This window comes from Larus michahellis, chromosome 1, assembly GCF_964199755.1.
Source record: "Larus michahellis chromosome 1, bLarMic1.1, whole genome shotgun sequence".
In the NCBI taxonomy this organism is placed as follows: domain Eukaryota; kingdom Metazoa; phylum Chordata; class Aves; order Charadriiformes; family Laridae; genus Larus; species Larus michahellis.
Genome location: NC_133896.1, coordinates 7,894,692 through 7,915,815, shown reverse-complemented (window position 1 = coordinate 7,915,815; position 21,124 = coordinate 7,894,692). Strand labels below are relative to the sequence as shown.

The window sequence follows — 21,124 nt, the reverse complement described above, 5'->3', positions numbered from 1 at the left end:
AAAGATGATGAGAGTCATCTTCTGAACTGTGCTGCAGGTCTTAGTGACGGGGCTGTTCTCAGTCCCTTAATGTTCTCCTCGAATGTGTCAGTTGATGCACTCACGGTGTTAATTAAGGCAGATGACAGTGTGCTAAGGACGGTGGATATTGAATATGCCACTTTTAAGTGGGTCCCAGCTTCAGAGGAATACCAAGCCTCTATAGCTTATTTTTTGCAGCTGCCCATTTTTTACCTTTCTTCCCCCTCTCCCTACCCCAGGTTTCCCCTCCAGGTGGTTTTTTCCTCCCCTCCCACCTCCTCAGGTGCTGCACTGTGACTCCTTTTGCTCTTCCCCTCTTTTCTTACTCAAAAGCACCAGAGCTGTCCCAGGAGGTGGGACAGAAAAGCCACCCAGCACAACGCCCCGTCTCGGTGCGGATTGCATGCATTCTGCCGACATCCCAGACCTCTATCGGTGCAAAGGAGGCACTTGGGAAACATGCTCCGCCACCACGCCGGGGTGGCAGTGGGGCCATAAAAGTCTATCCAGACTGATACATGGAGGGACGAGGCAAGCTCTGGCAGTCTCCTTAGAGACAGGAGATAAGGGAATATCCGTGCCGGCCTCGGCTGTGGTCTGTGCCTGAGTGCGCCAAGCGTTTCTCTCCGCGCAGGGCTGATGAAATCCTTGCAGCTCGGTAACTGCTGGCAGAGAAGGGGAAAAATACAGGAAGGGAGGCGGGGGGAATGTGCAAAAGCATGCGCTGAGCTTTCCCTGCCAACGTCCCAGGCGCCGGCAGGCCCTCCCATCCGCAAACCCTGCCAGCCCGTGGCTGCCGGCAGCGTTTCTGGGGCCTTTCTGAGCATGCACGGCTGCTGGCGCATGTGCGGCCGAGGCAAAGGCTGCAGACGCCAACGGGGCCCTGCTCCTCCTCGGCTGCGTTTGTAAGGGCAGGCTGGGGACTGAGCGCTCCGGCTTCCTCAGCCACCATGGAGCAGCTCGGGAAGCGGTCCGGGCCGGCAGCTCGGCTGGACGCCATCCTCCGGCACCTCTCCCCGCGGCTGGGAGCAGCCCCTGCTCCCGTATCCTTTCTGATGTGGGGTGGGAAGAGAGGGCGGGGAGCGGGACTTTGGCCTCCGTCAGGGTCAGGGCTCTGCTTTGAGCTTTGCCCGTGGCTCCCCGCGCCCTGCGTGCTTTGTGCGTGGGCACCGAGGAGGGGTTCGGCGGTGGTTTGCCCCACAAGGACACCCTGCCCGGGAAGGACACCCGGGCAATGTCCCTGTGCCTGGGCAATGTCCCTGTGCCTTGCTCGTGGGATGGTGATGTGCAGGGGGGCCGTGCCCCGTGCAGCCCCTCGGCGAGCGGGGATGCACCAGGGCAGCGCTTCCCCGGGCAGCCCCCACTGGTGTTTTGGGGCCAGCACCTGTCCCACCCCAAAAGCCTCTTGCTGCCCCGGTGCTTCCTCCCTGAGCTTCATCCCTGAGACCTGGGATGTGCGTCTGTTGAGCCATCCGCCTCTCGTCGCCCCCGCCATGGCACATAACCCCCCTGCTCAGTGCTGGGGGAGACCTGCGGCGAATTTTCCTCCTCGAGATTCGTGGGTTTGGGGGGAGATAAACTCTGCAAGGCTCAGCAATTGCACAGTGAGTCTCAGGCTTTGTGGCGAGGTACAGGCTTGGCTGGTAAAGCAGCAGCAGGAAAAACATCGAGGTCTGGTTTGTGAGTGGGAAACGAGGTGGAAATGTTGGAGGCTGCCAGCTTTATAGTAGATCTGAGAAAGGAAAACAGGGCAGAAAGAAGTTTTCACGTTGGTCTGTCCTGTGTTTCCAAAAGTCAAATGAAGACTGCTTGCTGATAGTATTTTTAAAGCAGCTGCCATAAATCTTGCTTTAAAAAAAAAAAAAAAAAAATTAAATATTGCTGATTCTCAGTGAGAGCTGACAAGTTACCTCTGAATTATAATAAATTGGTGAACAGGATGTGATCAAACAGCATGTAGGAGTCTTCAAATAAATTAAAAACATGAAGATAGATGGAGAGTAGTTGACTCAGACTGCCATAATATAAAGGTGCAAGTAGGAACACAAAATTGGAAATAAATGCTAGGGAAAGCATCCTGATTGTACAGGGGGAGACAGTGAGTAAGGAGAGGCGCTGCACAAGCTGTTTCGTTCTTAAATCCAGCTACAGTGGCCCTGATGTAAAGAGCTTTGGATGAAAATATGACTTAATTAAGCTGGGCTAAGAAAGGTGGGTGGATAAAATAAATGACAGAATCTAGTAAGAATAGATGTATTTGATATACGTTACCTCAGTGCAGTGGGTTTGTTGCAATCTCTGGCTTGGTGCGCTAGGTAGGACAGTTCGTTTTCCTTCTAGAACATGCCTCTTCTTCGAAGGGAGAGATGTCTTCATAGAAATGTCTTGATGGAGATGTAAACCGTGAAAACCTGGAGATGAGAAGGCTCTGAGGAGACCTTATAGTGGCCTTCCAGTACCTAAAGGGGGCCTACAGGAGAGATGGGGAGGGACTCTTTGTCAGGGAGGGTAATGATAGGACACGGGGTAGCGGCCTCAAATTGAAAGAGGGGAGATTTAGATGAGATATCAGGAAAAAAATTCTTTACTGTGAGGGTGGTGAGACGCTGGCCCAGGTTGCCCAGAGAAGCTGTGGCTGCCCCATCCCTGGAGGTGTTCAAGGCCAGGCTGGATGGGGCTTTGAGCAGCCTGGTCTAGTGGGAGGTGTCCCTGCCCGTGGCAGGGGGGTGGCACTAGGTGATCTTTAAGGTCCCTTCCAACCCAAACCAGTCTGTGATCCTGTGAAAACCCCGCAAAGCGCACCCACCTCTCGCTGCTTCGTGAGCCCTACAATGGGGGCCAGCTGCCTTCTACCGGCTCACCCCAGCCCCCGACCTTCCCAGCCTGGAGAAGGTGGCATCCTCATCCTCTCCTTTTATTTAAAATTAAACCTGCATAATAGAGAGTTTAATACCATCTCATACCTACCTAGTGTTCTCCTGTAGTTGCTTTTAGGGATTGGTATATTAGAGATTGGTGTGTGTTGGTTGTACTTGTTGGAAGAGGAGTTATTTCTACACAACAGTGAAAGAACTCTGCCTTCACAAAGTCCTCCTGTGTGGCCTCGGGAAGGAGAGGAAGCAGCAAAAGGTGAAATGCGACAGGTTTTTCTTGAGAGCTTGGTGTAGGAGCCAGAAGGAGGTGCTGCATCGGTAACACCAGCACTTGCCTCCTTACGGGAAGGCAGCCGACAAAAAGCCTGGTTCACAAGTGCCTGTAGAAGACCTTCACTCCTACAGCTGTGAATTCACCTTGGGTGCTGCCTGGCTTGGGACACGGTGGAGGAAAACCAGCACGGCAGCTGTAGAACTGAAGGTTTCCTCAAAATGCAGGCAAAGAGAAAGCAACTGCTCCACTTGAGTGATTTGGGTGTTTGGGTGATTCCAGTCGAACGCCAATGGTGCTGGCAGAGTGGTGGCTGTCAGGCCAGGACCATCTCACCAAGTGTCCACGAGATGGTTTCTGAGACAAGTACACAAGTTTATTGTGGTCGTCTTAGATATGCAGGACTTTGCACCATCCCTTGAGACTCTGCAGGGAGAAGCTTTGGAAAAGCTTCTGGGGATCTTGAACTTCGCTGTGCTCCAGTTTGTCCAAAAGTATTATGTTGCCTGCTCTGTTGGCTAACATTATTCCTAAGAGGGTGTGTGTGAGGGGAAGAGAAATGTTTAAAGACTCTGTGTCACCCCCAAAATGGGCTGCTGGAGGCGGCAGCTCCTTCCCAACCTGTGTGCCTCTTGTTTTCAGTTGTCCAAGCAACTCAAACTTGTCCTTTGTTGCAAGGTGGCAAGAGCAAAACCAGCAAGAGGAAGAGCTGCTGTAAAGCTTGGGAGGAAAATGTTCAAATGGGGTCCAGCTCTCGGTGGACTTGTCTGCTGACCCCCACTTCTGGGAGGTGAGGGTGTGCTCAGGAGGGCACCACAGCTGGGGTTCCACCAGAGCCTGTGTCTCCATCAGCTCTCTGTGGACATTTAGGAGCCTGAATGGCCAGGAGTCCTCTTTTCACTGGAATTGGACCTGAAATGTGATGTGTGGAGCAGTAATGCCCTCAGCTGGGGAATCCCTTGCTCTGGGACCCGCTGTGGTGGATTCCACCTGGTCTCCCCATGTCCTCTTCCTTCCCTCTCTCTTCCACCCAGTTCTCAGCACCTTTTCCTCCCCCTGGCTCATCATTTTTGGTACACGTTTTTGCATGTGTCATGTTTCTTCTTGCACTGTATGTGACTCTTGACCAGCTAATTTTTAAGTTTCCTGGAGTAGGGACCATAACATAACTGTTGTGATGAAACCTATTTCTTATTCCAGAAGCATGCACGCTTTCATGGCACATTTAAAAGGTGGTGATGAGCAGCAGAGGAAAGCCTTCGGTTTACATAAAACCCTGAAGCACAGGGGTCTCCAAACATGCGTGTGCAGACCCAGAGATCTGCATGAAAGTGTTCTTTTTTTGTCCTTGGCCCTGGGTGATGCTTCGATTCCACGCACAAGGTTCTTGTGAGGCTTCATTAGCAAGTGGGGTTTAATTGCTCTGTGGATGAGCGTGCTTCTCTGCATAGGAGAACACAACTGTGTTTATTTAAACCTGTTGAAATGAGTTGAGGTGGAGGACAAGCCCATAGTTGTCCTCTCTTCGTGCTCTCGCTGTCAAGTTTGGGAGGGACCTAATCTCTGCAGTAACTGGAGAGAAGGTGAGGGTTTGCACCACCCCATGGGAATGTGAAGTCCCAGGTTCGCCCCGTATGACTTCTCGCTCTGAATTTGGCGCACCCCTTTGCTAGGAGGGGAGAGATGGAGAAGCACCTCCAGGAGGCAACGCAGGTTTTGGGTAGGTCTGGCTGCTCCCTGGGAGAAAAGGGAGGGAAATTGGGCAAGTAAACATCTTCACTGAGCATCTCATTGAGTGTCTTGATGTTCTGGGAGATGAACTGAGGCCCGTGGACTGCTCTGGCATCTCAGGCATTTTGTACTGACTTTTCTGGTAAGCTTGGACAAGGCTGTACTATGCTGTTATTTTATACTTCTCTGCCAGACGTGCTACTCTGAAGGTGGCAAAGACATTTTTAGAACCAAAATAAACATGGACGTGAATATCCAGCCTGGCACTTAGCTGTAAGATAAACTGCATCGTAGGATTCAGGACGCGTACGTATAGATGTTCTTCTACTCTATTGCGCTTGAGTGTATATGCCTTAATCTCCATCCCAGATGAGCGTTCCTACTTCAGCCCAAGTTAGTGCTGTTCCTCAACCAGGGCGGTTTCGGTAAGCTGTATCTTCCTTTCTAGAGATAAAAAAAAAATAGCCTGCAAGAACTTCATTCTTTTTTCCACCCTAGTGCGCATGTTGATCACCAGATATTGTGTAGCCTTTCATTTTGCAAGCGTATATTCTCCTTTGTTTAGCTGTAGTTTAATAAAAAAGCTTGAAAATGCATCTTGAAAATGTCCGAGTGGATAATCTGACTGCAGAGACTATTCCCATGTGCTTCAGTATCTCTGGTGAGAGTAAAGCTGCTGAGGACCAATCCCAGCTTTCCTGCTCGCTTCTCCACTTTGGGAGGGCACGAGGGGGATGCTTTGAATTCTGCCCCAGAAGCGGTGGGTGGCTGTGGGCAGAGCTGCTGCACAGCCACGGACACACTGTGGGCATGGGAAACGCTGCACGCCTGCAGAGCCCAGGTGGACGTGCAAGTGGGGATGGTTTCTCACCAATTCTCCCCAGCAGCCACCGATACCCAATGTGTCACCGTCTTCCTACCTGGTCTTGCTGACACTGCCCTCGTTGCTCTGCCCGACCCTACTGACATGTTTCTCCTCTGTGTCTCAGCTACACCCTGGACAACGACGTCCTCACCACAGAGCAAAGGCAGTTCTATGAAGACAATGGGTATCTGCTCATTAAGAAGCTCGTTTCTGATGAAGACATTGAGCGCTTCAGGTACGGGGCACTTGCCTGAGGTGCTGGGGGGTCCTGTGTGCAGCAGCATCCCGAGGGAGCTCTGGGAACTGGGTGAAGTGGGATTCTCCCAACATGGATGTTCCCTTTGCTCTGCAGGGAGGAGTTTGTGCGGATCTGTAGAAGAGAGGTGAATCCACCGGGAGCTATGATTATGAAAGACGAGTCCCTGCGATCCCAGTATGGTCAGTCTGAAAAAGTAGTTAATAAAGTGCAGGACTTCCAGGAAGACAAAGAGTTGTTCCGATACTGTACACTACCAGAGGTAAAATAATTAAAATTAAAAAAAAAAAAACAGCAAAAAGGGTGGTGGAAGAGCCTATATGAATGTATCTATGTTTTACTGCCTGTGTGAAGATGATTTTTGATTCCGCTAAAGCTATATCCTTTATCTAAGAGCCCCTGTATGTCACTCCCATAAGTATATATGAGGAAGGAATATCAAGCCATCTTTTAAGAGTGTTCTGCATGAACACGGGGTGGATGGTGGGCAGAAGTAGTCCTCTTCTGAGGACTGAGGGGAAGAAGAAGTCCCCAGAGGACCACAGTAGTCCTCTGCTCCTGTGGTGCGGAGCCGGTCGGGAATGCGACCAGCCCAAACTGTGTGGAGCTAGTAGGACAGGTCAGCAACGTGTTCCGAATGTCTTTTATCCAGGCAAAGCATCTGCTCTCTGGGCAGGCCCAGCGTTGTAGCCAATATTCATGTTGTGGTGGAAAGCCTTAGCTTTGTGGAACTGTGACCCTCCCCATCTTTTCAACTCCGCCCAGCAGCCTGCTGCACCATCTTCTGCCTTGGCCTCCTACCGCCATGCCCATTTGTGTGCCAGGCCAGATCCTGCCTCCTGTCCTGCACCCCTCCATCCCAACCTCCTCCTCCTGTACCCCAGTCCTCAGCCAAACGCCCAGGTCCCAGTGCTTCCTCAGCAATCTTTCCTCTTGTCTTTCGTGTTTCTAATGTTGTTTTCTAATGTTTTCTGCCCTGTAGGTCCTCAAATATGTCGAGTGCTTCACAGGGCCAAACATCATGGCAATGCACACCATGCTGATAAATAAACTTCCAGATTCCGGTAAGGGAAAACTTGGATAAGAGAAAAATTGAGAAAAATCGTTGCGTGTATGCTGTCTATCTGGCCAAAATTGAGCTTAGAAAAGCTATTTGAATAAAGTGAGACAAATTAAAACCAAGTAATTTTGAAAATTTACAAGGCCACTTTGGTAATAGTGGCCTTTGTTTTTAAATATTTTTTTTTTTTTTTTTTTAACTTTGGCTTACCCAGATTACATTTCTTGTCTTTCGATGTGTGGGTGTTTGTTTGCTGAAGCTGGTGATTGTCTTGGCTGCACCACTCCCGTGTTCAGAGTGGGCAAGCGAGTTCCCTCTTCAGCCAGCTGCTCTTGCCTAAAGGCCCGGGGTTTAAAGCACGAGGTGCTTTTTAAGCTCGACTTTTCAAACGTGTTGAAAACAAGTGCTTCTGTGGACCTCGGTAAAAGGGGATAAATACAGAGATCCCCCTCAGCTCGGAGTTCATACACTCCTGACCTCAGTGACAGTTGTTGCACGCTCGGCGCTTTGATATGAAGATACTTGAATAGGTGCCGAAAGATGGATTTTGCAACTGGCTTTGGCTACTGCTGGAAATTGAGATCAAGGGTGATGGGCAGGGAGAGAGGAAAAGAATAGAATTAACCTTATTACAGTTTTCCAAAGCAGCTTTGACTCTGCATAAGCTGTTTCGGTTTAGCGAAGTTGAGACCTGAGCCGTGTTTTTCTCAGGTGTGCAGCTTCTGAGCGGATACATACCATACACTGAGCTACTAAAATACTGAGTTTGTTCAAGGCATCGCCACTTGTCACCTTAAATGCTCCACAGAAAGCTGTGCCGTTTTGGTTTGGAGATTCAACAGGAGACCGTGCATTTTTAAAGTAGAACCAAAACAATAACGGGCAAGAAATGGGAAGCTGCTCCATATGTGCAAGGTCTCCACGCAGTATCTTTGAGGAGCGCTTTAGGAGAGGTGCAGGTCTCAGGAGAGTTTTTGAGGATGCCCAAAGTCTAAATGATAATGGCAAGTGGCACAAGTGGAAGCATCCTGACTATATCTATTTGAGGAGCAAAATCAATGGCAAAATAAATATATAAATACTATATAAAAGGCTGTTTTGCTGTGGACGATATGCTTCAATTTCCATAGTGGGAAATGAAGTAACAAACTTTGGAAATATTTATTTTTGTTTAGATTTCATGAAAAGAAGCCTCCAGGACGAAGGCTAATAGGGTGCTGGGTAGACTGTCTGGGGAGGCTGCCGTCCATAAATAGAGATTTTTTTTTTTTAATTACTTTTTTTTTTTAAAGAAGGCTAAGTAAACATGTGTTGGGTGCAGCACAGACAGGGTTGATTCCGCTTGCAACACAGCGATAGGTCAAGTGACTACAGACAGCACGGCTGTTTGAAAGCCTTTGTCCTAGGAAAGGTTTGTGCAACGCCGTGCTGGTTAAAGTTCACAGAACTGGAGAGCGGCCCAAGTGAATGGTGAAAACTCGGCAGGGGGTTGTTGGTGGTGAAGGCCAGCAAAAGGAGCCTTCTGAGGGACACACAGCCAGGCAGCCTCCCGGCATTCACTGACCCGAGTGCCACTGCTGACCCAAGAGCCACCACTGAGCTCTTGGTCCATCTTGGGATGGGGTGTGAGGAACCCATTTGGTTTCCAAGTCAGCGATGGGCTGGAGCAGACACCGAGTCCACGGAGTGTCTCCAGCAGCAGCTCCTTAGGACTTTTAGAACAAGTGCAGTGGTTTAACGGGAAGGAAAAGGCTGTGTCACGTTTGATGATGTTGAAGGTTTTGAACCTGTGTTGCAGATACGCAGACTTTTCTCCACCCCATGCATCAGGACTTGCACTATTTCCCCTTCCGGCCTGCGGCCCGCATCGTCTGCTCCTGGACCGCCATGGAGAGAGCCGACCAGGACAACGGGTGCCTGGTCGTGCAGCCAGGGACACACAAGCAGCCCCTGAAACCTCACGGCTACCCAGAGTGGGAGGTAGAGTGTCGCGGGGGGGTTGGGGAGGGCATGCGTGAGGGGACATGCATTTTGGCTGGAGAGAGCTCACCATGGCCAAAACTGAGATTTTCAGCAATGTTTTTTCTGTTTAAGCAAACACTGACTCGTTGCTTGGTTGGCCTCGCTCCCTGTAACCTGGGTAGATTTGCCTCTGTTCCCACCTTCACCTAGAAACTGTCCAGCACGTCCTGGCATAACGGCATAAACATGCAACTGTTTTCCACTGCCCTTGCCAAGTCAGAGGACTCTCCTCCTGGGAATTTGTTCCTGCCTGGTGACCACGTGTACTGCCCCAAAGAGGAGAATTTGGGTAGTAAACAACTGGATGCAATTAAATATCAAGCGGTATCTTCCTCTTAAGAATGGGTATTTCCTGACCTGGCCTGGCATTGGTGATGGTTATACTGGGAGCAGAAGGCTGGACCCCAGTGGTGTCATCAGGCCACACTTGTGGAATTCCCTGGTGTCCTTCTCTGTTCCCTCTAGCTGAGAAATGCTCTTAATTGTCTGAATCCAGCTCCAGAAAACAGAAAAAGTTTGAAGTATGAAGACTTGTAGGCAAGTGGGCAGGCTCTTAGTTGGGCATACCCAACACGCGGCCCAGAGGCCAGCAGATCAGTAGTTGTCCCTGCTGTCCCTCACACTGACAATCGGCACTTGCTCTACTTTGAAACAAGTGATTTCGACTCAGCCTTTTTTCCTAGGGTAAAACCAACAAACTCTTCCATGGCCTGCTTGATGAGGATGAGAAGCTTCCCAAGGTTCACCTTGTCATGGAGAAGGGGGACACGGTGTTCTTCCATCCCCTGCTCATTCATGGCTCTGGGATAAACAAGACATCAGGGTTCCGAAAGGTAGGAAACCACCTCTTGATACAGCTTTTGATATTTTTGATTTTTTTAAAACTGATCGAACAAACCCCCACCCACCCTGTATTCCAAGCTCATGAATATGTGGATGAAATTTTTAAGGAGTTTTTAGCTTCTTAATATACTTTTACAGTCTCTTTTTTTACTTCTTATTTTTAAACTTCTCTGCCCTTTGGGTGAAGAGCAAGCTGTGGGTCTGCTTGAGAAAAAGCGAGCAGGGGTAGAAATTAGATGCTGAATCTATGTTTGAAGGCTGGCTGGCTGTACTTGCTTTTCCAACAGTTCCCTTTCGTCTGTCCCAAATATCAGGAGCTTCTCTAACTTTCTTCCCCCTGCCGCCGTAGCGTCTCATTGTCTGGACAGCAGGAGCCTCTATCATCCAATAAGTAATATTTATTTATATGCTAACGTGACCCATTTTTCTATTAAAGATTTGATTATGCATCATCCGTTTGGTTTGCATGACGATTATTTAGCTGGAACAGGCAAAAGTGCCCTCCTTTGGAGGCCTGATCCTTTCTCAGAAGTGGATTCATCCAGGCACGGAAGGGAACTGTAGCCACTAGTAGCAAAGCAGATATTTCCCCTCAGGCACTACAACACACGCTGCTCTATTTTTATTTTATTTTGCCTGCATCCACTACTATATGGCCCATGCTTTCAGCCCCAGGAGCAGTTTACTGGTGTGGAGTTCCTTCCTCCTGCAATCCTGAGAGCAGAGAGGACGTCAGGTACTGAGAGTCTCGTCTGCTGGCTCTTTCCTGGCTGGTGGAGCAATAGTCTGCTTTAGCATCCCAGAGAAACACAAGATCTTCCTCATACTGTGCCAAATCCCAACATTTTGGGGTAAATCAGTGAGCATCCTGGAGCTCTCCAAGCCAGGTTATGGTCCAGCACCCTTTGAGATCTGGCGCGATCTTGCTTGCAGCGGGCATAGCTCGCGGAATGAGAGAATGGCTTTTTCCAGTGGGGCATTTCTATTTGTTTCCTCCAGACTCTGCTTAAGCAACAACTAATTACAGAACGGGTGGGTTGATGCGACTGTCTGGGTGCAGAGAGTAAGAACCCTGAGTGAGCCCACGGGTCTGCTCCGGCCCCGACTTTCCCTGTTCCCACTCCTGTTGCTGATATTCTGAGATCAAGTAGCACAGTTCGTGCTGGGGGTGGGGGGGAGTGTTTGGGAGAGGAGGGAAGGAAGAAGAGCACGTCAGCAAGCAAGAGTATTTCTCCAGCAAGGGTATTTCTCCAAGAGGACACTCAGGAGAGCAGGAGTGCTCAGAAGGGAGGAAGGAATTTGCTGACGTGGTCTGTAAGGAAGGGGTGGGGTGTCCACGATCCGGGATGCACAGGATTTTTTTTTCCACTGGCCATTTGTAATCGATGTGGTAGTGAGCGATGCCCGATTTCCTCACGCAGAGCATAAGCTGTCACTTCGCCAGCTCAGAGTGCTACTACATTGACGTCAAGAACACAAGCCAAGAGCACCTGGAGAAAGAACTGGTAGAAATGGTTCGCAAGAAATACAACGCGACTTCTGTGGAACTCAGGGTAAGACTTGGCTGTAAGCCCTTTGCTACAATCCAGGTCAGTTCCCTTTCCTAAGTCTCTCTCGTGGGACAGATTTGTGCTTTTTGCTGTGCCCAGTTGGGCAGATCAAGTTGTGCCAAGCAGAGGTGCTTGGCAGAATAAAAGACCTGACGTTCAGAGGATGACCGGTGGGGTGTTTTGGGGCCTTTTTGCTCATAAAGCTGCCTCTTGCTATGCTGGAGAAGTGGCCTTGCTCCCTGGGCAGTCCCTTCGCATCCCTTGAGCTCTAGAAGTTCCTCCTCCAGTTTTGCTGGTCAAAATGGGGTTTTGTGAGCGCGCCTTGATCCCTCCCAGTGCCGGCTGAGCTGGTGCAGATTGGATGAGCCCTTCGTTACGCGACTGCGACTGATGTTGTAGCATAAGTGCGGAGGAGCGATGGACTCTGCTGTCCTCGTGGCTCGGCTCTGGGGCTGCTCACATGCACTTCTTGCACCATTCGAGGGGGTCTAGACTTCACCCCACTGGGGAGCAGCAGGGAGGGCTAACGTGGCCAGGCAGGAATAGTCGGAAGTCTATCCAAGCTCTGCCCTTCGCTGCATGTCCTGGTCCAAGGTTTGTTGCGGGGAGCGTGTTGGAACCAGAGCTCTTTGCAGTTACATTTGGACTGCGCGATGTAAATAGGAAGAGTTGAATTGCCCTGAATTCGCAAGTAGAAGAAGGTGCAATAAATTCAGTCAGTTGGTGAGCTGCTTTGGTCACCCAAAGGTGCACACGGGAGGCACCGCGTGCACAAGCCGGCGAGGAGGGTGACTTCTGCAAGGGTAATACTCGCTGTGCTGCTCGTTTCCTCTTCTGCTGCCTTCCAGAATTGAACTGCGGGCATCTTGTCACAACCTCCACACAACCCGTCTCCGGGGGGTAGGGGCTGCACCTCTTCTTTCGTTTGGGCTGTATTTTTGTTCTTGATATTTAGGATTTGAAACAATATTCGTTAAGTGTTTGGGTATGTTTCCATGGGTAGGTAGCGAAGCTGAGAATGCTTCATCTGTTTCCATCTCCATAAACCAGAGTCCTGGTCACTGTTTTTGCTGGCTCTTAAGGCTTTTCCTTTGTCTCCTTTTTTGTTTTGAAGGATATTTGGAACTTCCGCGCACGGCTTGTGCGAGGGGAAAGGATTAACCTGTAGAACAACCTCTGAAGAACAGGGTGGAAAACACGTGCCTGAGAATGTGCTTCTCTGACCGGGGAGTGCAGACCCTGCCTCGGCAGCCAGAATCATGTGTCTTTGTTGACCTCTGCATTGGTAACTTAGACAAATGCTGCATCCCAAAATCATTTTATGCTGATACGAAATAATTGCACTGAGGTTGAATAGCTGATGTACGTCAAAGAAAACCTAGCTTAGGAAAACCGAGATTTGCTGTGGTTATCTTAGACGATTGAAGAATTAAGGTCTTGAAAGAACACCTTGATTTTCTTGATGTTTTCCCTCTTGTTTTTTAAAAGTTTCTGACATGACGTACCTTTGGAATGATGCTATACTAACATAAGATTTTGTGCAAGAATTTATGCAAGGGTGTGTTTTTTAACATTTCCAACTTCAAACTTTTCTATGTAAAAGACATGGAATGAATCGGAGTTTCACGCAAGCCCTCAGTATGAGCTCACATGGGAAGTTATTAGTGCAGCTGATGAAGATGAGGGTATTGGTACCAGCAGAATCAACAGTGTGAAGAACTGGATGAGGTGGAAGCAGTAGCTGCTCACATAGGAAAATGGGATTGATGGGCTGGAACATGATCGCTAGTAGAAGTTCCTCAAACATGACCTGCTGTGGCTTCCTATCTTATGAGCAGTGCTGGCACAAGGGAAATACGTGGCTGACGGTGTTGGAAGCTACTGGGCCAGCAAACCAGCCTCCCGTTGGCCTTGCACGACCGAGCCAAGGCTGTGTGAAATGAGGGAAGTCCTCCTTCGAGTTTGGTGGGCCTGGGAAAAGGTGCCAGGGCAGGGAGGTGGTTGGATGCTCCCCAGGATGTGCTGGTGACAGGGTGGAACGTCGTGCACTGAAATGGCCCTCTTGCCTTTCGCAATGTCTTTCCTTGCTTTCTGAAAGATTCCTTTGTTTTCAGAATCTATTTTTTCGAAATACAGTTTTAATCAGAGCAAAAGTGCATCCAAGGGCTGTGGTGTATTATTTCTGCCGCTCGGAAATTGTGGTGGTGGGTGCGTCGCTGAATACCCCAGAGCAAAACATCCACCCTCAGCTCTTTGCCACTCCCCCCTTTCACCTGAAGAAGGTGCCAAAGCAGCACCAAAGGCTGCACTGATGGGCTCTCGTGGCTCCTTCTGCTCTGTTATCCTGCCGCTCGGGAGGTCACAGGAGATCAGGTGCAGTCCTGTCCTCAACCAACAAGACTCAAAACCTTCTCCCCGGGGACTGCCTAGACAAGCGGCTGCAGGCCAGAGCTGCTGCAGTCATTTCATGGGCGGCAACTGAACGCAGAGGAGGGTTTTGCACTTCTTCCTCTTCCTGCAGCGTCTATAGGTTTTCTTGTTCGTTTTCATGCTTTTGAAACAAGGTGAGGTTTGAGCACGGTTATTTTGTTGGTGGTGGGGTGAGGTGTCTGGGCTGTGGTTCCCACCTGGAGACAGACATATCCTCTCCGTAGCCTCCCGTGTGACCACAGCACGAAGAGGTCTGAGGAGGGGGAGACTTTAGGACAGACCCGCAGCCCTGCTTGGTGGGTGATTTTGAGTATCCTGGTTCCTGTCTCTCTTCCAATGTCCTCTATATAACGCCGGCACTGAGCGCGCTCTTGGGGAGATGTTCCATGATGCCTCTCCAGACTTGGACCTTCTCAGCCTGGCCCTTGCTTGCTTCATGGGCCCAAGTGAATGATATCCAGGGAGTTGAAGGCTCCTGCGTTGACTTTGCTGAGCTCACAGCCTAGCTGCTGCTCTCCTTGGGGTTTTTGTGAGGACTTGATCCTGTATCCTGTCTGGTTCACAGCACAGGATTTGTGGAGAGACTTCCCTGTCCCTGTCCCTATCCCCGTTATTGGTGCAGCTGAGTTGACTGCAGAGGGAGCTGTGACCACAGAGAAGAGCTACAGGTGTCCATCAGGTTCCCAGAATTCCCAGGCTCTGAATTTCTCTCGCTACAGTTGGAAGAGAGAAGGAAAGGAAGAACATTAGCTTTGTTTTTGAAAAATTTGCACATCTCTGCCTACAGATTTTGGCTTAAATTTCTCTTTCAGAAAAACAAACCCATCAAAGACCTCTGGAGTATCTGGAGGATACTGGAGGATACTCCGGAGCCTGGGGAGGACTAAGTTTAGGCAAGCTCCCCTCGACTGCGTGCCAGGCCAGTTCAGCTGCTTCCTAGCAATGCCAAGGAGTCCAATCCCTGGGCAGAGCCAGATCCAGCGGGGCTTCTAGGCTCCTTCCCGGCAAAGCTCATGGGTGCAGGACCATTATCCTGGGAGGGTAAGCACTACAAGCACTTCCTCACAGGATATTTGAGCAAGGGCTGGAGTCCAAAGGATGCTTCATGAAAATGTGAGCTTCTGTGCGAGGGTTCTACCTGGTAAATGCTTTCTTGTTGCTGTTCCCAGCCATCCCAGCCAGCAGGGACTCTGCAATCACGGGTTTCCAAAGTACGCGCCCCACCAGTGGCAATTCATGGCTAGAAATTCATTTCGGTCTCCAGCACGTCAATGTCTGGGTTAAAAACAAAACCACAACCATGTATCTCGTAGGGTCTGGTTTCCTGAGAGGTCAGTGCAGCTGAGGGGGCCATGTCAGGCGGGTGACTGCAGAGGGAGCTGCGGCCACAGGACAGCTGCAAGGTCTTACCAGCTTTCGGGTCCAAACTCACTCTTCTTTGAATTACCACCGCGGCAGCAGGAAGGGCAGGGGGAGAGGAAAAGCAATAATTAACCAACTCATCTGCTGCCCCAAGCTTCATTTTTTTTCCAGGAGGAAACCTGCCCAGTGTGCTGCGGCCCCTGTGAAGAACAAGTGCAGGAACCCAAGTGCCGTTCCCAAACACACTGCCCATCCCTCAATGACTTTTGCAATCCCAAAGTATCAAGCTATTTCCATCAGAAAGGGGATTTTTTTTTTTTTTTTTGCTATCCTGTGAAAAGCTCATGTGAAAAAAAGGAAGAGCCCTGGTAAAAGCAGGACCGTGTTCAGCCTGTGGCCTCCACCTTTTTTGGAGTCAGAAGAGACTGAAGGAATCATAGAATGGTTCGGGTTGGAAGGGACCCTAAAGATCACCTAGTTCCACCCCCCTGCCATGGGCAGGGACACCTCCCACTAGACCAGGCTGCTCAAAGCCCCATCCAGCCTGGCCTTGAACACCTCCAGGGATGGGGCAGCCACAGCTTCTCTGGGCAACCTGGGCCAGTGTCTTGCCATCCTCACAGTAAAGAATTTCTTCCTGATATCCAATCTAAATCTCCCCTCTTTCAGCTTAAAGCCACTACCCCTTGTCCTGTCACTATGATCCCTGATCAAGAGTCCCTCCCCATCTCTCCTGGAGCCCCTTTAGGTACTGGAAGGGGCTCTAAGGTCTCCCTGGAGCCTTCTCTTCTCCAGGTTGAACAACCCCAACTCTCTCAGCCTGTCCTCACAGCAGCGGGGCTCCAGCCCTCTGAGCATCTTTGTGGCCCTGAAAGCTGAGCCCAGTTCGTAATGAGGACATGCTGCGTTCAGCCCACTCCTGGTCCTTGCAGCAAGAGCTGTATGTCCACCTTCCCTCCTGCAGCAAGTGCCTTGACCCGCAGGGTGTAAAGCAGGTCCAGGGAGAGGGGGAAAGATGAAGGGACAACAAATTCCAGCAGGAGAAACCCCACCTTTCAGCAGTGTCTGTTTCACAGTGTAGAGATTGAGGGAAAAGCTTATGTGCAACTGACCGACTGACAAAGCTGAAGGGGTAGAAACGTCAACCAAATGCAATGTAGAAGTTGGCCTTGCTCTGGGGGGAGTGCTCACTCAGGTGACTCGCAGGGCTTTCTTCCAACGTAGACTACTCTACATCTCTAAAGCCAGGCTTGCTTCCCTTCCTGGCTCCAAATCTCTTGGATTTCTGACGCTTCCACCCCAGGTGCAGCAAAGAGACCCATGCAATGTTCTGAGGAATTCAAGGAACTGCTGGCACAGCCAACCTTTGGAGCAAGAAACCTCTGCAAACACTGGACCAAAGCAGGTATTGTCCTTTTGCCTGAAGGAAAACCCACTCCTGAAAACACTCAGTCTCCTCCTGAGCAAACATTAGTGGCTTTTTATTTTGGTTTGGTTTGTTTTGTTTTTTTTCCCAGATGCTGAAAAGAAGCAAGGGGCCAATTTCCAGTCTATCTCTGCTTCAGCACTGCTCAAGCAACAGAAACAAAAATTGCTGGAGGCCAGAAAGAAGCAATCTGAAGAGATTCAGCGGAGGTAATACACACTGACTTTCACGGGAAGGGTTCTGCTGTTGTGGCCCTAAGTATAAATGTGGAGGTGTTTTGCTGATAAGGACAGTGTACATTGAATAGATAATTTCTAAGCATGTCCTAATTTGAGAGGAACACAAGGCCTTTGCAACCTCTGTTTGCAGCTCCCCGTTTTTACGCTAGCTTCACTTTCCCTTCTCTCCCTGCTCCAGGGTTTCCTCTCCAGGCTTTTTCTTTCCCAACAGGGCAGGGAGGACAGGAGCCATCTCTCTGTTTAACTTAGCAAACCTCCCGTGCCAGCACAGATGCGGTGCGTGACTCAGCGTGCCAGGGCTGGGTTCCGCACGCTTGTTGGCTGTGTCCTCGCAGCCCTCAAGGCAGCTGGTGGCAGCTGCCAACGAGCAGAGTACAGGAAAGGGCGCATGTAGAAGCATGCTTGAACTTTCCCCCCCTACTTCCCAGCCTCTAGCAACAAGCCCCTCCTGTTCCCAAACCTTCCTGTTCCTTCACTCTTGCCCCTCACCCAGCCAGGGTGGTGAGACTCACAGCTTCTTGAGAGGCCCCAGGGCATGCACAGGTGCCAGCAATGCGCAGGGCAGGTGGAGAAGAGCAAACGGCACCCAGGGACTGTCACCCTGATGCTGCCCATGCTGCGGTTGAGCTCCACCCCGAGCGCTGTGCAGACCTTGTAAGTGCTGGGGAGTGAGCTGGGCTCTTGGTGATGTCTCCTCATCGTCAAAGTCATCACGGAAAAGCCAAACCCAACTGCTCAGCTGGACGCTGTCCTACGGCACTTATCCCCACGTGTGGGTGCAGCCCCTGCTCTGGTATCCTTTCTGGTCTGGGGCTGGGGTGGAAAGGGAGGAGGGGGGTGAGTGGAAAGCAACAGTGGTCTCCACATCAGCTGTGTTGTGCCCTGGATAGAGCGAGGCATGGTCTTCTTCCAGAGCCTGAAGTGGGGCACAGAGGATCCTGGAGATGTTTCTTGGATGCTTGACGTAAGAAAGCAAAGAGTGCTGAACTTGGCACCCCCAGCCTCCTTTCTCACCATCTGAAAAGTGTCAATGGAGAAAAAGCCACATCCACAGTTGCCTTGGCAGGAGCTTTGCTCTTACCCCTGTGAATTCATCTGCAGCCCTGGACTGAGCCGGGAGGAAAAGCAGCCTTTGAACGTGGTGTTTTGCCTCAAACTGCAAGCGCACGAGGCAGCTCACCTCTGCGTTATTTGGGTTTGACGTCTTTCTTTTTCTTGGGTGGCTGGGGTGAGGAGGTTGTGTGGAGAACTCTGGATTTCCTGGCTCCTTTACAGGTTTGCGTTGAAGGAGTTTCTCCTGAAGGGTGCAGGAACCAGAGTGAGAGAGATGGATTTTGAAAACTGAAAATGGTTTGTTAGAACAAAGGATTTTTATTTTTTTTTTTAAATATGACAATGATGTTCCCCAGCATCCTGCGAACAACAAATTCAGTTAGTTGAATCTTGAACTTTTCTGTACCAGTGTCTCCACAAGCGTTTGCTTGCTTCTGCGCGTACCCAGGTATTGTATTGACTGTGCAGTTGACTAATATACTAATATGCCTGTGAATACGTTATTCCCACCAGGGGGTGTGTGAAGGGAAATGTTTAAAGACTCCGTGTCACCCCCAAAATGGGCTGCTGGAGGTGGCAGCTCCTTCCCAGCCTGTGTGCCTCTTGTTTTCAGTTGTCCAAGCAACTCAAACTTGTCCTTTGAGTGTTGCAAGGTGGCAAGAGCAAAACCAGCGAGAGGAAGAGCTGCTGTAAAGCCTGGGAGGAAGGTGTTCAAACAGAGTCCAGCTCTCGGTGGACTTGTCTGCTCTCCTCTACTTCTGGGACAACCTAACAACCAACCATCAACCTAACACCGACAAAACCCATCACTAAACCATGTCCCTCAGCACTAGACCTACCCATCTTTAAAATACCTCCAGGGACGCTGACTCCACCACTTCCCTGGGCAGCCTGTTCCAATGCTTGATAACGCTTTCGGTGAAGAACTTTGTCCTAATATCCCTCCTAGACCTCCCCTGGTGCAACTTGGGGCGGTTTCCTCTTGTCCTGCCACCTGTTACTTGGGAGAAGAGACCGACCCCCACCTCACTACCCCCTCCTTTCAGGGAGTTGTAGAGAGTGAGAAGGTCTCCCCTCACCCTCCTTTTCTCCAGGCTGAAGAACCCCAGCTCCCTCAGATGCTTGTTCTGGCTGTTCTAAGATTTGTTCTCTAGACCCCTCTCCTGGTGTTTAGCTGCTAAATGCCATCAAAGTCTTCTTAATTAAGAACTGATTACAAAACAAGTGGGTTGATGCGACTCTCTGGGTGCAGAGTGAGAACCCTGACTGCCCACGCAGTCTGCTCTGACCCTGACTTCTCTCCTTGCCGCCCTGGTTGCTTGTGAGCTGAGCTCAAGGAGGTGAAGTATTGCTTTAGGTCGCGTGTGTCCATGATCTGGGATGCACGAGCTTTTTTTTCCACCAGCTGATGGGAAACAGTAATCGATCTGGTAGTGAGTGGTGCCCAATAATTTTTTACATCAGAATCAATGTGGTGATGAGTGATGTCCAATTTCCTCAGGCAGAGCATAAGCTGTCACTTCACCAGCTCAGAGTGCTACTACATTGAGGTCAAGAACACGAGCCAAGTGCACTTGGAGAAAGAAGTGATTGACTTTGGACATGCCAAATATAAAGTGACTTCTGCCTCAGACCTTGCGGTAATCTTAAATCATGACCTTACCTTGTAACTAGCAAGAATTGTTGGCCTTTTAGCTGGTGTCTTCTTGCTGCCTGGTTGCCTCTGCTGGAGAAGTGCTCTTGCTCTCCAGGCAGCCCCTTCACGCCTCTGGGAAGCAGCGGAGGAGCTCTGCAAGCTCCTCCTCCAGCTCTGCTCATCGCCATTCCCAACTCTGAGCTGCCAAAATTGATTTAACCCACGCGCCTTGGTATTTTTCAGTGCAAATCAGCCCAGCTAGGGCAAAGTGAAGCCAGCAGCTGGTTAGGTGACCCTAACTGAATACGCAGGACTAGGAGGGGACAGTTTATTCAGTACCCAGCTGTGGTGTCTTCTCTGCAAACATCATCAAGCCAAGGAGCCTTTTGGCTTAGTTCAAGTGCGGCTGTGTGCGGTGGGATTTGCAGCTTTTAGTTTCATTTCGTGTTGTCTGCACTTTTCTACTGGAGACTTTGAAAAGACAATGAATAAGTCAGTGGGTATTTTTACGACTACGTGGCCAAGCAGATACGCTCGCGCCAGGAATAAGCAGGAAACACGGTACCCAAAGATGGTGGCTTCTAAGTAGGTTTTATTGGTTTGGTTGGTTTTGTTTTTTTGTTGTTGTGTTTCTCTCTTTTTTTAATGCAGGGTGTTTGGAAGAAGTGAGCAAAGGTTGTGCGAGGAAAAAGAATTTATCTTTAAAGTGGCCTCTAAAGACCAGGAGGGAAAACGTGTGCCTGAGCATCAGCTTCTGAGTAGCCAGATTCACGGGCTTTTGGCCCTCTCTGCTGGAAGCTTACCCAAATCCTGCATTACAACATCATTTGAGGCTGATACAAAATCGTTGCGCTGAGGTTGAACAGCTGGTGCACTTCAAAGCAAACCTGACCTATAAAACCAGATCTGCTGCAGTTAGTTTAGGTAATCAAAGACAGGTGATGATGGGAGATGTGCTTCACTTCTTGATTAGCTTCTTCTAACCTCTCTCTTGATATACGTCTGGGTGATGCTCTATTAATGTAAGGGTATTGATAATCTTAATAGAATTAGAATAATTGTTATGGTTAGATGAAATTAGTATTATTAATATAAGATTCTATGCATTATTATGTTTTAAAGGTTTCCAACATCCTTTTTTCCACGCAAGGTTCAGTATGCGCTCACATGGGAAGGCATTAGCACAGCTGATGAAGGTGGGGAGTGGCTTTTATTTTTTTTTTCCAAAATAAAGATTAAATTAGAGCAAAATCGTGTTTGGTGGCTGCTTTGTGCGGTTCAGAAATTTGGGTGGTTGAATAACCAAATAAAATTGTCGGAAGAAGTGAACCCTGGGAAGGGAGGTGTTTGACCAGAGACAAACAGCGGGATGCTGGAACCGAGAGTCACCCAAATCCCAGGTACCAGCTGCCTGCGTCCTGCGGGATGCTTCAGGGAACGCAATTCCAGGCAGAGGCCGGGGCAGCTGAGAGCCGTCCCTGCGCTC

General features: G+C 49.8%; 1 protein-coding gene across 1 annotated transcript; it reads left to right on the top strand.

Annotated features, from left to right (window-relative positions):
• The first annotated feature begins 620 nt into the window (after window positions 1-620).
• Window positions 621-13,650, top strand: PHYH (phytanoyl-CoA 2-hydroxylase). Its single transcript, XM_074573314.1, has 9 exons — window positions 621-1,064; window positions 5,266-5,321; window positions 5,886-5,996; window positions 6,114-6,279; window positions 7,000-7,081; window positions 8,876-9,057; window positions 9,783-9,932; window positions 11,364-11,495; window positions 12,607-13,650. The coding sequence occupies exons 1-9, from the start codon at window positions 972-974 to the stop codon at window positions 12,658-12,660; spliced, it is 1,026 nt and encodes a 341-aa protein (XP_074429415.1). The 5' UTR covers window positions 621-971; the 3' UTR covers window positions 12,661-13,650.
• Window positions 13,651-21,124: the final 7,474 nt, after the last annotated feature.